Source organism: Mesoplodon bidens (genome assembly GCF_964165515.1).
Source record: "Mesoplodon bidens genome assembly, chromosome: 3".
NCBI classification, from domain to species: domain Eukaryota; kingdom Metazoa; phylum Chordata; class Mammalia; order Artiodactyla; family Ziphiidae; genus Mesoplodon; species Mesoplodon bidens.
Window position 1 is genome coordinate 73,907,741 of NC_138178.1, and position 16,218 is coordinate 73,923,958.

The 16,218-nt window shown below is 38.9% G+C and overlaps 1 protein-coding gene across 5 annotated transcripts in view; it reads right to left on the reverse strand.

The window, feature by feature from the left end:
* Positions 1–562: 562 nt before the first annotated feature.
* The window catches only part of MEF2A (myocyte enhancer factor 2A), a 170,271-nt gene continuing 154,615 nt past the window's right edge, over positions 563–16,218 (reverse strand). For 3 of the 5 annotated variants that reach the window (XM_081228555.1, XM_081228559.1, XM_081228556.1), the window contains 4 exons: positions 13,828–13,851; positions 10,006–10,132; positions 5,954–6,080; positions 563–4,661 (listed from right to left, as the gene is read on the reverse strand). In XM_081228555.1, coding sequence (XP_081084681.1) covers positions 4,292–4,661; positions 5,954–6,080; positions 10,006–10,132; positions 13,828–13,851 — 648 coding nt within the window. In that variant the 3' untranslated portion in view covers positions 563–4,291. The remainder of the gene's footprint in view (positions 4,662–5,953; positions 6,081–10,005; positions 10,133–13,827; positions 13,852–16,218) is intronic. The other 2 variants (XM_081228557.1, XM_081228558.1) reach the window with 1 other exon arrangement.

Here is a 16,218-nt window from a genome sequence, read left to right on the forward strand (position 1 = left end):
TGAGAGGAAGAGAACTCTTTCTGCTGCAAGTTTAAGATAATTTTTCACATCTATCACATTTGAAAATAAAAGTTTTTTCAGTAAATCTGTCTTCTGCCACCCCAGCTCAGTATTATATATGCATGTTGAGTAAAACAAATTATTTCACCACCTAAACTTGAGGGAGAAATAGACTCAGATAGTAAGTGCCGGCAATGCCCCACCCCCACACTTTGGTAGCATATCCTGCAGGAAGCCGCGATCAGAGACTGAATGGGTTTAATGTATCCACACCAGCATGCACAGAACGGCCAGGCTGGCTGATGCTGGGACTGGATCCCTGGCTGCTTCCTAAAGCGTCCAGGGCCGCCCCAGGAGGAGAGGCCTCGGCAGCCAATACAGGGGAGGCTGGCAGGGTGCCGCCAACAGTTTCCCTGACCACATCTCAAAGCAAGTGAAAGGGACCTGCAGGCGGAAAAGGGGAGGGGAGGGGAAGGAGGAGGGAAAGGGAAAGGGAGGGGAGGGAGAGAGGAAGGGGAGGGGAAAAGAGGACGACCGGTGGCAAACATGACAGAGTCTGGAGTACACAGGAAAAGCCAGTCCATCTTTACTGTAGTGAGTGCAGGATACAAAGAGTTTACAACAACCTCTAACATTTTCTTAACCATTTGATAAAAAGTTCACTATAATATTTATTGTATAATGAAGAAAAAAAACACATTCAGGGAAAAATTGAGATTAACTTATTTTTCTTAAAAGGTTCATCTCAAGGATGGCAACAAAGTCCAGCTTGTGCCGCCAAACGGTTTTACATGATCAAACCGTGTACAGCTTCTTGTGTGAACTGTTGACTACAAACATTTACCAAATACATAAATCTCTTTTAAAAAAGCCATTTTAAATATAGCAAAGCAGTGTCTTCTTGCACAGCAAAGTGAAGAAAGTTTCTACAGAGAAATAAAAGAAGTTTTACATTTGTAAAATCTTTTTCACATTCTAATCATCTAGCTTCTTATGATCCAATGCCAGGAGTTTTCTGGTTCCTTATTTACTATGTATTTCTTGTGCGCATGATGGTTAATACAGAAAATATGTTAATGCTTTATTAGTTGTCCTTACAGTAAAAGGAAATGGTAAAACATATACTGTTCTTTTAGAACAAACCCCTGATTTACTCTCTAACACAATGGACATAATTAGGGCTCAAAAGATTGATTTTTGATTGGGACCATCTGTAGATGTACAATGGTGACTTTCACTCTCAATGTAGTACCAGGTAGACTGCTGAAGGAAGTACAGCTGCTGGAAACTGTACTTTAACCAGTGCAATTTAAGCTTTTTTTGTTTTTGTCTTTTAGTAATAAAATACTTCATCTGCAGGGATAAAATTTCTTATGGTGTCATACAAAACACATGAGTCTAAAAGGGTAGAAAAGTAGGTTCTAAAGTGACACGGTTAGTGTCTTCCCCACTCTGAGCTGGTTTCCACCAGGAGACATGTATGTTTTATGTGTTCGTACATGGGGTCTGGGTGAGGGTGTCTCTGTCAAGTCCATATGCTCTAAGTCACACTGGGTGTATGGGAAAAGGGTTAACAGTCAAATACTCAGTTCCTGAAAACGGAATACATTGTTACTTGGTCAGTGTAATTGAAATACAAACTCCGAGCCTTGCGTAATATTGTTTTAGAAAACAGTAGTTGTACTGATTATAAACCTGCATAGAAAGAAAGACTATTGAGATACAGTCAGAAAAGCCATCTCATAAGGCACACAAGAAAATAGACAGTAAATGTGAATGTGTTAACTCCTATCCCATGTACAGCAGAAGTTCATGAACATGCATAAATAACAACCAAAGCAGCACTGAACACTTCCAAAGCTATAAATGGTTTACAAAGTGGTAAGGATTATCCTGGAAATTCAGTGTTGGGAAACTGTCTTCTTTCAATTAGGTGTGTCCTCATGTAGAAATGTGCCTGTAAGTAGTTCAGTAAAATAAGTATATTTTAAAGAAAAACCAATCCTTTCTGAATAAGAGCCAAATGTCTAAACTGACAAGAGGAGAAAGCATACTGCCCTCCCTTTTTTGGCCTCTATCAAAATTTACTACCGAAAATGTCATTAAAAACAGAATTCCATTTTGCAGCTGGGAATGCCACAAGTTTATCCTGTACCTACTACCTGTGTGTCAGCCAGGAAGTCTGGCTGATGATTTGTCACAAAGAGCATAGGAGGAAAATGTCACAAGGAATGCAATTTAGGGGGAAAAACCAAAACATAAGTAAAAATTGTAGGTAGCTGCTTAATATTAAGTTTAAAATAGAAAATAGCAGTAATTTTAAACCCTTACTTTGAGTTTCTCAGGAAAGGGAGTATTTAAAAATCGATGATGAAAGACATACAGGACTTTGAATTTTGTTCATGGCACAAGCCCAGGGACCTGCCAAACTTGCTGTTACCACTTAGTTGTCTTCCTGTGAGAGTAAGGCCTTGGTCAGCATCTCAGTTGAGGGCATTAGGATGGCAAGAGTTGTGCCAAGAATCGGCACCACGAGAGGACTGCTCCCCACACTGCAGTGTCATTCGATGCACAGAGTGTCCGGCGTGGTAGTATTCTGTAACCAGCTGCATCATGCTATTTTAGGGGGTCAAGGAAAAAAGACCCCTTTCCCCACGAATATTTTTCCCTAATCATTTACCACTTATAAAACCTTTGTGCTCATCAACTATTTTGCCATTTTCTCTAATATTAATTAAATTAGGTCAGCTTTTCTACTATATTTTTTCCCTCACAAAAGGCAAGTTTTAAATAATGCCTTATAAAATCTGTCACAACACATTTTACATTTATGCAGGATGAACTTAACACCAATTTTTTTTGCCACTTTGCTATTTATATACACATATAAAATATATAATGATGCTCAACCCATACAGCACAAAGTTTACAATGTAACATCACACATTCACCACCAGTGAGGGGAGAAACCCCTTTATACAATCCTCTGAAAAGACTGGGCCAATAATTAAAATCCAAAGTACAGTATATTTAACAAAATAGTAAATATTAAACAGTGAATACTCTACTTAATAAGGATCTCGCCTTTTCCCCCTAAATTGGCGGCAATCCACAAAAATATACTTTTTAATCTGGTGACCATACAATACATAGGTACTTACATCAAAGGTGATAATATATTTAAGATTCTATATACACAAAAAGTTTGGCTCAACTTTTAATTTACATATAGAGTAATAAGTGTTCATGGCTTTTTTTTTCCAAGGTTCTGCTTGCAAGATATTTTTGTTTGTTTTTTTTCCCCCTCTTAAAATAAAACTAGAAAGTTAAAACAAGATAAAGCTATTCTCTAAAAAAAAAGTTACAACATACAGCTTTGGCTTATATAAATAATTCATAGCAGAATGTGTTCAAAAGTAGTGAATATAATTTTATATATAGTCATCAATTCATAAGGGTGTTTTCTTTCATATAAAATATACATGAGCTAAAATCAGTTTCTTTAATTTTTATGATATGAATGTAAAAAGAAACTTCTGACATATTCCAATTATAACTTAATATATTAATTTACTGTTAATGCTCTATATTTCTAGGCTAATATTTTCTGAATATTTCATGCGTGTTTTCTATTCTCTCTCTTTTTTATTAGCTAAAGATCACTTCTTTGACCCAATACATTTTTGCACGTGCAAAACAGTTATGTGTGGGGCTTTTTTGTTTTGTTTTTTGTTTTTAATATCAACAGCCCTTTCCCATGCACCTCTTTGCAACAGAGACCCATGCCAGGTGGGTAATTAATATAAATGTCATTTTATGTACAGTATTGCTTTCTTGGTTCCTGCTTTTCTACTGCTCTGTTCTACAAAGCATTTTTCTTAAGTAACTACAGTCACCGCACAGTTAAATAAAACAAGTAGGGGCCCTCTAGGTTTCTGCAAGCTAGTGTGGGAGAATTAATATATGGGTACACGTTTCTCTGCAAAAACTGGTTATCTTATGAAACAAGTAGTCCAAGGAAGTGCCAGACTAGACTGCCTACAGGGTGCTCTGTTTGCCATGGGAAGCACACCTGCAGATCTATAAGAGTTTGCAGGTAAGTGCCTGATTCCGTGTATGCAACACACACCCACACATACACACACTCACACCCACATACATATATATGTAAAGGGATATATATGTATGTATGTACATATAAATATATTTAACTCATGTCCTTATTTACCAACTTAGATATGTAGAGCAGTTCACTGCAGTAACAGAAAGTACAAACACCAGCCTGGAAGCCTTAGGTCACCCACGCGTCCATCCTCATTCGCTTTACGGAAGGGCTCTCTCTGTCCTCAGTGTTTGGGGGTCGGCCAAGCACAACTGGAGAATGGAAGTCGCTCCGCGGGTCCTCCCGGTCACTGCCATCATAGGAACTGCTCGAGCTGCTCAGACTGTCTACAGGGGAGCGGCCCATTTCCTGCCGCGGCTGCGGCTGTGGCTGCGGCTGCTGCTGGGGGGGTTGTGACTGCGGTGGCGGCTGCGGCTGCTGCTGGAAGCCTGATGGGGTCATTCGATCCCGGGGAGGTGAAATTGGTTCTGACTTAATGTTGATGTTTTGGTTGGTATTAATGGATAAATTCGAACCCTGAGATAACTGCCCTCCAGCACTGAAGGAAAAAAAAGAAAAAATATGGTAGAGGGTTTGTGAGTGCATCTGCATAGATGGAATATTACAGACACCACCTGACTGAAAAAAGTCCAGGGTCTGAAATACTGTCAGAATTCCCCAAGACCAGTTTTGGTGTTTCCTGCAGTGCTTGGCACAGAAAAAAATTATATATCCCTGGTGGAAAAAAAACAAGTACAGTTGAGATTTTTAGTGACTGGTCCTGTTACCCACAGTCTTGGTACTTCTGTAGCTGAAGTATCCAAAACAGTGTCAGTGACTAATGCTGTACATGGACCAAAATGGAAGAGGAACAATATGGCAACTTGAATTCTGCTCCCTCTCTTCCTTTCTGCTGCTTCTGTGACAGGCACAACGTGTCACCTATTCTCACAGCAGCTCTCAGAAGTCAGTCATGTCACCCTATTTTCCAGATGAGGAAAGTGTCTCAGAAAGGCTAAGTGACTTGCTCAGAGTAGGACACAGTAGAGTGTATACAGGCTTTCCCCCCAGTCTGAGCACCAAGCCTTTTCCACTTGCCTTTGCATGGCTATTTTTAGTGTGTCCATTTAGGATGCTCTGCAAAGGCCCGAGGGCCAAACACCTGTGTAGGCAAAGAAATTTCCCTCAGATACTCTGCGCCTTTCTCCATGACATAATTCCCAAGACGACTAACAGTATGCATTGTGGAGCTATTTCAGGATGCAGGGAAGCTCTCTGGGGATTTCCAGGGCAGGAGGCTAGGAGGCTGGGTGTCCCGAGTGTCCTGAGCAGGGGCGAGGCAGCCAACCCTCATGGAGGCCACGTGGGCCTGCTATGCTGTCCCCTCGTCTAGGATGTTCTCCTCTCGTTGCTCTGTGGGCTGACTATTCTGGTTCTACCTAAGCACCATTCCTTCTGCTGGTGATGCCTGGTCCTACCTGGGCACCACTGTAAACCCTTTTCACTTATATCCCCACACGCTGTCCATAAGGAACATTCTCTTTTGTAAGCCCTTCTTGGTGAGGTATACAGTGTATGCAGTGGGCTGGGATCAACCACATGAATCCCATGTAGCTTGATTCATACATAAGATACCCAAGCCCTACCACTCCTCCCCTACGATCCAGGGAGAAAGCAAAGGGCACAGCTCATTTTCTTAATCTCTTTGTCTGTTGATGTTAACCAAGGCAAAAAAAGAGAAGGGTGGTAGGCAGGCCGGAATACCTTCAGGCTGCCTTTCTTCAAACAGTGGAATGAGACAGAGGTTGGGAAATAGGGGTACAGGTTTGGGGAAAATTTCTAGTTACTCACACGAGAGAGCTGAGGGCTGCTTGTCCTAAATGGTGCTGCTGCCATGCTGACACCTGTCCCAGAGACAGCATTCCTGGGGAGCTGAAGCCCTGCAGGGCCGACAGGTCTGCACTAGTCAGTGAGTAATCTAAAATAAAGAAGGAAATGTTGCTTGTGTGTGTACTAAAAGGACCATGCAAAATCTGTTTTTCAAATAGTTGCTTCAAAAGTTTTCTTATGTTGAGAGAAGCCAGGTACTTCATAACATCAAACAACACACTTACGGGTCTAAAACACACAAAAATTTTTCTTTTGGGAGGTTTATAGGACCTAGCTGTATTCAGTTGTCTGGGATTATTTCAATAAAAAAGGTTTCGGGCTTCCCTGGTGGCGCAGTGGTTGAGAGTCCGCCTGCCGATGCAGGGGAAACGGGTTCGTGCCCCGGTCTGGGAAGATCCCACATGCCGCGGAATGGCTGGGCCCGTGAGCCATGGCCACTGGGCCTGTGCGTCCGGAGCCTGTGCTCCGCAACGGGAGAGGCCACAACAGTGAGAGGCCCACATACCGCAAAAAAAAAAAAAAAAAAAAAAAAAAAAAGGTTTCAATTTTGTACTGAATATTTATAGTTTATTATTTTACAAGAAGTTGAGATACTTCTTCCGGACTTGTAAATAGAAATAATAAAAATGCCATCACTAAAGGATGTTCCTATACAATTGTTATTTTAAATAAATATGCCCACTGCTACCCTCCTGAACAAAGAGAAACACTCCAGCTCACCCTGACTCCATCTAAATCAGCACGTCTCATATTCTTGAAGTACAGGGGGAGCAGGAAAGACTCAGGACCCCTTCTCATGGGGTGCCAAGCTTAGTGACATAGACAGTATTTACATTATCACACAATTAAATAACTGCATTTGTTCGAAGTACAGGAACTGTCAAAGATCCCTGACTGCATGCAAAATGAAAGTTCATCAAAAAACTGTTACAAGACATAATATACATGAATGCTTCAGTCATAATCATTGTGACCAAGACTTGGGATGTTATCATTCACACGTAGAGTTATTTCAGTTCATCATTACACTTGTCTTTTCCAGTTAGTTCTAAAGAGAGGAGGCAAAAACTCTTCTAACTTCTTTTTCATGTCTCAAGACAGGTGTTTAAAGAAATTGGTCTTCCTAGTTAATTAGCATTTTAAAAAAAGAAACTGAGTTGAAACAGCATAGCTCTGCTTAGGATATTTTCTCATTCAGTGTTCTCTAAGATTGCCTCGTCCCTTCCCACAGAAGCTGGGGTGGGGGTCCATCACACTGTGCCTTCCACAGTGCCTCCAAGTCCTTCCAACTACTTACTTGACATGTCTACTTGGATGTCTCTCCAGACACCTCAAATCTGACATGACCCCAACTGGACTCATCATTTCCTCCAAACCTGCTTCTCTTTAGCAAATGGAACCAACTTTCACATGACTGTTCGTGCCAGAAACCTGTGGGTGTTATCCTTGGTACTTACTTCCACCACCAACCATCATGTCTGGTTGACTCTAGCTACTGTCTCTCAAGCCTGCCCAAGTTTCACCGTCTCTAATGCCACCACCCTAGTTCACGCCATCAGTATCCATTACTTGGACCATCACAGTAGCCTCCTGTGTGGTGTCCTTGAATTCACTTTTGCCCCATGCACACTGTAGCCAGGTGATCTCAAAAAACAAATATGGTCATGATACCTCTCTGCTTAAAACCTTTCTATGGCTTCCCAATGCTCTCAATGCTTCTCATGTCCAAAGTCCTCAACAAGGCCTATGCCTATGCATCCTATGCAGGGCCTATGCATCCCTACTTACCTCTGTAGTTTCAACTCTACAGCCGTCCCATCCCTCCAGCCACGCTTCTGCTGCCTCCCAGCCTTTGTACACAGTACTCCCTCTTCCCGGAACACTCTCCCTACTCTGCCTGGCTGAGTCACGCGTGCTCCTTCAGGTTGAAGCTTCAGTGCAGCCCTTAACACGACAGTAATAAATTATTCCTAGAGCTGTTCGTCCTTTGTCTTTTCCTCTGATAGACCCTACATTCCACTGTTAACCATGCACTCTTGTATTTCCAGTGCTTGGCACGGTGCTTGTCACACAGTACGTGTTCAATAAATATGTGCTGAATGGATCCATGAATAAGTGGAGAAGCTGGGAGTGATCTTATGGATGGGCATGAGGAAGCGTTTATATGATTCCTCCACACAGAACTATTGTACTCTTTGAAATGTTGCTCATTTATTCATCCCTGTACTGACTGACTGGCATGTGTTTGACACATGCCACACATACAACGTAGCTGATATACTAACGAAAGACAAAACATGGACGCATGTTTTAAAAAGGCAAATAGATAAATACGTTAAAGATAACGTGGTAACATTAAACAGAATAGGTGCTCTGAGAGAGAGCAAAGACTATGTAGTTAAGGAGTGAGACTGATGCTGAGTGATGGACAGTTTCGACAGAACGTGACTCCATTTTTATGTTTTGGTAATTCCTTCTGGACTTAAAAAAAAAGATTCTTTAAATCCAATGGCATTTCTAAAAACAAATACAGGAGGATATCTAAGTTGAATATTGGAAAAACCTGTCATGAAATGCTCAGTAAACTGTAATCTAATGTTGACACCCAGCTCAAGCCCCATCTCCTCAGCCAACACTCCTCTGAACATTCTAGTTCACAGATTTCCTCCTTTCCTCACCTTCTCGAGATCAGAGTATCAACTGGTAACCTCAACAACTCAGGACTTCCCCGCCATAGTTGCCAACTTAGGTATGTCCTGTCTCCTTTTCCAGAATAAACTTGGGAGAAAATTTATGTCCCTAGAATAGTGTTGCTCATATAGCTGGTCATCAGGACAATGAAACAGAATTTCTATGAATGCATAATCCCTGGCTTTACTCTAGATTTAGCTGATGGATTTGGACATTTTTTTTCATATTGATTGTTGGAAAAGGTAGTAGACATTTTCTAAGAGGCTTTCTTTTTCAACAAAACCTTTTAAAGTTATTTGTTTTAAAAGAACTACTTGGAATTAAAGTAGCAATCAAATGTACTGACGGCTCTTCACCCCTCTGGGAGCTCCAGAGAGCAGGGTGAAAGCACCGTGCTACAGCATTTACCCTGAAGTCTAAAATTAGATGATTTTTATTAGTCTCCTTATTAGAATCACAAAAGAATAAATTCTCTGCACTGTAGTCTCTGAAAAACTGGCAAGGTATTTTTAACTATTTCCCTCTTTCCTTCTTTTGAAGCATCAGGTGTTTGGCTCAGCTGGTGAGAAAGTGAAGCCCCATGTGTCCTCTGCCACTCCCTATCATGGCACATCTAGAGAAACCTGTGCACGTGGGGTTCTCCACCCAGCCTGTGTGGCTGAAAGCACCCCTTCAGTCACTGCAGCATTCTTAAATTTGCCTGATATACCCTCCAAATAGGGTATTTGGGAGTGAAATGTCTAAATAAACATGAATGAGTGAAAAGCTCCCCTCAGAGGTGACGAGTGACAGACTCTGAGGAGAAACAAGAAAACTCCTGGTCTTGCCCCTCAGGCACAAACAGCAGAAACCAAATGGGCTGTCACACGGAGGAAAACATGACCTGCCGGCACAGCCACCCAGCGCCACCTCCCCGAGCCCTAAGGTCCAAAGGGACTCAGTCTTTCCCAAGGTAGGTTGACACAGCATACAGAAAAACACCTTATTTCAAAAGCCTGGAATAGTGAGATGCTGTTTAACAAGAACTATATAGAAAATGCCGAGACTTTTGCTCCGCTTGCTGCATACCATAATTTTGATAACAGCTAGTTGTTTCTTCATCAGGCGTAAGTAAAAGTTCATGCAGGGAAATCTTTCTACGATCAATGTGTATTTTCTAATTTTTTTTAAGACTAGCATGTGTTCTTTAACATATCCAAATGTGAATCTAAGAAACTGGAAATAACTTATTTCAATAAATATACTTTTTAAAAATCATAAAAGCACATGTTGAGCACAAAACAAAGAAATAAAACCCACAAAAGGCAACAGAGTAGGCTTACCAGTGTTGTAGGCAGTCGGCATTGCTGAGTACACCAAGCCCTGCGGAGGCAGGCTAGGGGTTGTCACAGACACCACAGGGGTAGCTAGGGGCTGAGTGGCTTGAGAACTGCTTATCCTCTGGGTATTCTGTGAGAGAGAAGAAAAAAGTGTTATTCTGTGAGTATTTATATTCAAACTTAATATTTTAAAAATAACATCCAATTTAAAAGTGACATTTTTCACAGTTTTATGATGTGAATGTCATTATTCCCTGAAGCAGTGATCATGTGAAAACCTTAAAAATACTAATGAGAATAACTAAATATTTAATTTTAAAGGACGTATTTTACATTAATTATTCAGTTTCCCCTAGAGTCTTTTTCATAGAGTTTACTGATGTCAGATATACCCTTAAAATAGAAAACTGCATTAGGACTGATAACACTTATGTGTTAGCATAAATGAAGACCTGATGCCACTATAAAGATAGCCAAACTACCCTAAACAAAATATGTGTAGATTTTAAATACCCGAGGATAGCAAGGTCATTTGTATATATAGAGATTATAAGTCCATGAGCATATAGGGATCAAAACTACTTTTTGCAGCATTTACATATTAACAAGGTTTTAAGTCATGGCTTACTAAAGTGCAGCTTGTATTCATATTTCCTTCCCTGTGATCCTGCAGTTGACACACACACACACATATATATATGTACATGTATATGTATGTATATATTTAGATACAGATTTTTTAAGACTTTTAAAAGAGCAGTTTTAGGTTCACGGCAAAACTGAAGGAAAGGTAGAGATTTACCATATACTCCCTGCCCCCATACATGCAGAGCCTCTCCCATCATCCACATCATCCAACATTGACTGTTTTTTAACGGCAGATTCAGACACAGTCTCCTGACTCTTATGAGAGGAGAAGCTTTGAGTAGAGAGCTCTTGAATAAAGTACTTTTGACAGGGCTGTATGAGAAATGGTAAATGCTTGCCAACTGACAGCATCTACATAGTATCCTATCTAGAGTGGGAATGAAAAAAGAAATCAACTATTGAATAATCAAGTCAGTTTAAGATAGTCACCATTCTCTATGTGTAGGGGTATGACAGGGCAGTTTCTCATGACACTGCCTTAAGCGAACACTTTCTAAAACTGAGGATCAGAGGAACAGGACAGACTCCCAAGTTCCATGTGGTTAGAACACAAGAAGGCTAACGCATAACTCCAGGGTTGTTTTTTTCTAACTGAAGAAATTACAGCCTGATAACTGACATTTGGGGTACTAAGCCATATGAATAAAAGTATAATTCAGTGCCCCTGAGGTTATAAAGAGTCAGGATGTGATTCAGTTTTCTCTATCACCATTTCAAAGGGTAATCAGATAAAGGCCTTTGGTTAGATCTAGATATTTGAACTTTTGATCATTTGATAAGGATCCAGATCTCATTTTATTTCTTTTTAGTTTGTATTTTCTATCCAATCTTAAGTTAGAGGATGTTGGAAAGACCATTCAGGTTATACTGCCCTGGATCTTGTCCCAGATTCACTAATTCCTAAGCACTGGGAAAATCATTTAACCTCTCCAAACCTCTTCAGTTGTAAAGTGGGGAAGATAGCGATCACTGTGCTGCCTGCCTTGTAGTACTACTCTGAGAATCTAGTAAGGTAATAGATGGGAAATGCTTTGAGACAACTGAAGTACTACAGGAAGGTAAGATAGTACCCTTAAATTATTGCTCTAAGAAACCCTCTGGCCCAAGATTTCTACATAACTTGTATAAAAAAAAAGGTAAATATATTTATTCCTTCTGATCCATAGCTATTCCCCTGGAGCTGTCATGAAGTAGAGTTGTTCTAGAATTGCAAGGCTTCTAAAGGAATCTCTATAGTCTGGTTCTAAAGGAGTCTTTAGTGTAGGCTCCAGGGCACTTGTCTTTATTTCACTTGAGGTCAGAGCCATTCATGATTATATTTTAGAGCTCAAGCCAATTTTATACAACTTTCCGAATTCTAATAGATTGTGTTTCTGATTATATTTTGGTCTGACACATAAAGCTCTGCATTTTAAATTGATTAAGTTTTAGAGTCTGAATTAGCTTAAGTTTTAGAAATGCGAATGACTGTTTACAGTTTTTGGTTATATATTTGTTTCTTAATTATAAGTATTTTTATGATTGCTAGATTTTATAGTCTTCAAATACTTAGAAATTTACCTTTGAGATTCTGTAATTGAGGGTATACTTTAAGGAATGTGGAAAGGAATACATTTTTGTCTCAGCATCAAGTTAAAAATTTTAATGAATTTTTGAGACAGGGATCTATTTTGGATTTAATTTGTTCTCACAGATTTGGTCACTGAAACTTCAAGAGTCAAATAGTAGGTGAAAAATACAGTACAACATGGTTTGGTCTAGCTTTATCCATGCCATAGCTTCACCTCCATGGAAATCTACTGATGTGACCTCAAGATGGGGGGTGGGGGGATGGTGTGTGTGTGTGTGTGTGTGTGTGTGTAAAACAGTAACACTCCAATATATCGGTTCTACCCATTAAAGCTCAATGGCACTGATTTCCGCAACCACTAGAGGGCAACATATTGCTAGATAATTCATAAGTTCACAAGGAAGCATTCATGATAACTTCTTAAGGGTATAAATAGTGAGGTTTAATCTAAGATGAATTATTTTATCTTGAACTATAAACATCCATTTGCTAGTCATTATTGTATCATTAAGTAAAGTATTTCCCCAAAAGATAGTTAAAATCTGCACATGATATAATCCAACACCACAATGAAAGCTGGCTAGTATATTTTAGTTAACCAATATGAAACCACATCCAAAACTGTGAGAGTGAACACAAAGTTAATGAACAATCTCTCATCTTAAGGACAGAGCACAGACAACCTTATCTGAAAAGAAACCAACTGTGCAAAACATACCAGCATGCATATATATATAATAATAAAATGTAAACAAAATGAACAGATGCCTTTCCCCCATGCTTTCATGCAATCTAAACCTCTGTCCATGCTAAAAACTAAACATTTTCAAGTTTTTATTCCCCTTAAAGTCACCTAATTAGCAGCTGACTGTGAAATCAGAAGATCAGTTCTGTGAGGTTTGAGTTTTAGTTCCCAAAGAAATATATCAACTGGAAGTTATTTTTAGTCAAATTTAATTTCTAGAAAAAAAGCCAATAGAAATCATTTGTTTTGGAAAAAAGGTAATAGCTACTTTTACGAACAGAATATCTTCTGATAGAAAAAAAAGTAAGTTTGTGTATGTTAAATTAAAGACATTCATTTTAATAAACAGGGAACCCCCTTGTGGTTCAGATCATCTCATGCAGGATGAAATAATTCTAACTCTGAAAAAAGGTGACCTCACCAAAAATGATGTAATCTTTTTGAAAGAAAGAGAAACACAAGACAGTGTGTTACAATCTGAGGAACTGTGAGGGTGAAGTCATTTTCTAAAAATATATTAATAATTTGGGGAACTATAAAAGGTATTTTGTATCTTAAAAAAATTCTTTAATGTGTCTTCTCATCATGGACAGCTATTGTTTATAAAAGTTTATAAAAGTTCTATCCCAAAGTTCCTTAAAAAGTTGTAACAAATAAAATGGGTCAAGATATACAATTATAAGTAGAAAAACCAGACTCTGCAGTATCAGTAGGTTGGTTTAGTTATTCAAAATGTTTGGACAGTATTTAATAGCAAGAAAAAAAATCTGTGTAACAAAGGGAATATTAGATAAAAACACTGAAGAGAATTAGTACTTTCTACATCTTTTTCAACTCCCTTCAATCAGAAACCCACACTCACCAACTCCAATTCCTCTTCCTCCGACTGCACTCAGCACATAAGAGGGATAAGAGAGTTACTAAGACTGTTGGTACTCGAATATAAAATATTTCTTTAGAAAAACATGTTATCTGAACACTAGCAGTTGTTTGGAAGTCTAAAGAGATGATTATATATGCAGTGAGTACAAACATAAATTATTTATTGTTTCTGTACCTGTAGTTGACTTCAAAAGACTGGAAAGATTCTTTTAAATCCTCTAGGGCCAGGATTTAAAGACATTCCTACCCCAACTTGGTCTGCTCTTATGCTGGCGTCACCTACACATGGCCATGCTACTGTGACAATATATAAAAGGATTTCCTAATCATGAAACTAGTTTCTATTTGGAATCTGGAGAATATTAACTCTATACTTACATCTAAATCCTCCCATCCCTACCCTACCTGGTCACACATGTCCATTTATCTCATACTAGATTCTGTGCTCCTTGGTGGGCAGAAATTATCTTGTTTTCTTATTTCCCACAGTAACTAAGCACACTGTTATGAAACAACAAGAACTCAAACATTTAGTAAGTATAGTTTTAAATAATACAAATTTATATGTTTATCATTTGCAAATACAGTTTTCAAATGAATATAATAATTTCAATGGAGATAAAACACATATATGAAGAAAATGAGACTGGAGGAGAAACGAACTGATAAATCACATACAGAAAAGATGAATGAAACATTGTTCCTTTTTTCCCTACACATCTAGAAAGTATTAATATGCTAGAAATAAGCTACTATCTAGTTTTTTATTATTTTACTTGAATAAGTCAAGCTTCTTTGTCAATCTGCGAAAGGTGTTTTATAAGCATCACTGATACATGAAGCCCCAATCTGAAAGCAGACAATGGTGTAAAATAGGAAGAAGGTTCATTATTTACTCTGAAAAACAACTACCTGGCCTATAAACTTCTATTTCAAATGTGCGCAAAATGCTCTTCAACTGTTTTGTTATAGATGTCATCACACATCTCCAACCGTAAGACACATCAAAATAATATGGGTGTGTGTATGTACAGTTTTCACTATAACTTACAGGGATAAGGGTGTAAATAGTTTCTGTGGCAAATTTTAAGAATTCCATGGAGATGCTTCATGATCTCTTAAAAAAAAAGATCAAGATAACTGACAAGTTGCTAAATGTCAAACTTGTAGTTTGTCCTTAAATTTTGCAGTTTATTAGTAATTCTTATAAATATATTTCTACACCTTAAATGAAACTTCCTATAGTTTTTATTTCTGAAGCATAGTGGCAGGTATTCCACATCCAGTTCATGAAAGGTGAGCCAAATGACTATCCTAAATGTCATTTTTTCTCAGCTCCTTTTCTTGGGGATATACTTCTCTGTTTATATAGGTATGTATTTTTTTTAACATCTTTATTGGAGTATAATTGCTTTACAATGTTGTGTTAGTTTTTGCTGTATAACAAAGTGAATCAGCTATATGTATATATATATCCCCCCCATATCCCCTCCCTCTTGCATCTCCCTCCCACCCTCCCTATCCCACTCCTCTAGGTGGTCACAAAGCACTGAGCTGATCTCCCTGTGCTTGCAATGCAGCTGCTTCCCACCAGCTATCTATTTTACAGCTGGTAGTGTATATATGTCAGTGCTAATCTCTCACTTCGTCCCAGCTTACCCTTAACCCTCCCGGTGTCCTCAAGTCCATTCTATACGTCTGTGTCTTTATTCCTGTCCTGCCTAGGTTCGTCAGAACCTTTTTTTTTTTTTTTTTTAGATTCCATACATGTTAGCATACGGTATTTCTTTTTCTATTTCTGACTTACTTCACTCTGTATGACAGACTCTAGGTCCATCCACCTCACTACAAATAACTCAATTTCATTTCTTTTTATGGCTGAGTAATATTCGATTGTATATATGTGCCACATCTTCTTTATCCATTCATCTGTCGATGGACACTTAGGTTGCTTCCATGTCCGGCTATTGTAAATAGTGCTGCAATGAACATTGGGGTGCATGTGTCTTTTTGAATTATGCTCTTCTCAGGGTATATGCCCAGTAGTGGGATTGCTGGGTCATGTGGTAGTTCTATTTTTCTTTTTTTAAGGAACCTCCGTACTGTTCTCCATAGTGGCTATATCAATTACATTCCCACCAACAGCACAAGAGGGTTCCCTTTTCTCCACACCCTCTCCAGCATTTATTGTCTGTAGATTTTTTGATGATGGCTATTCTGACTGGTGTGAGGTGATACCTCATTGTGGTTTTGAATTGCATTTCTCTGATGATTAGTGATGTTGAGCATCCTTTCATGTGTTTGTTGACAATCTATATATCTTCTTTGGAGAAATGTCTATTTTAGGTCTTCTGCCCATTTTTGGATTGGG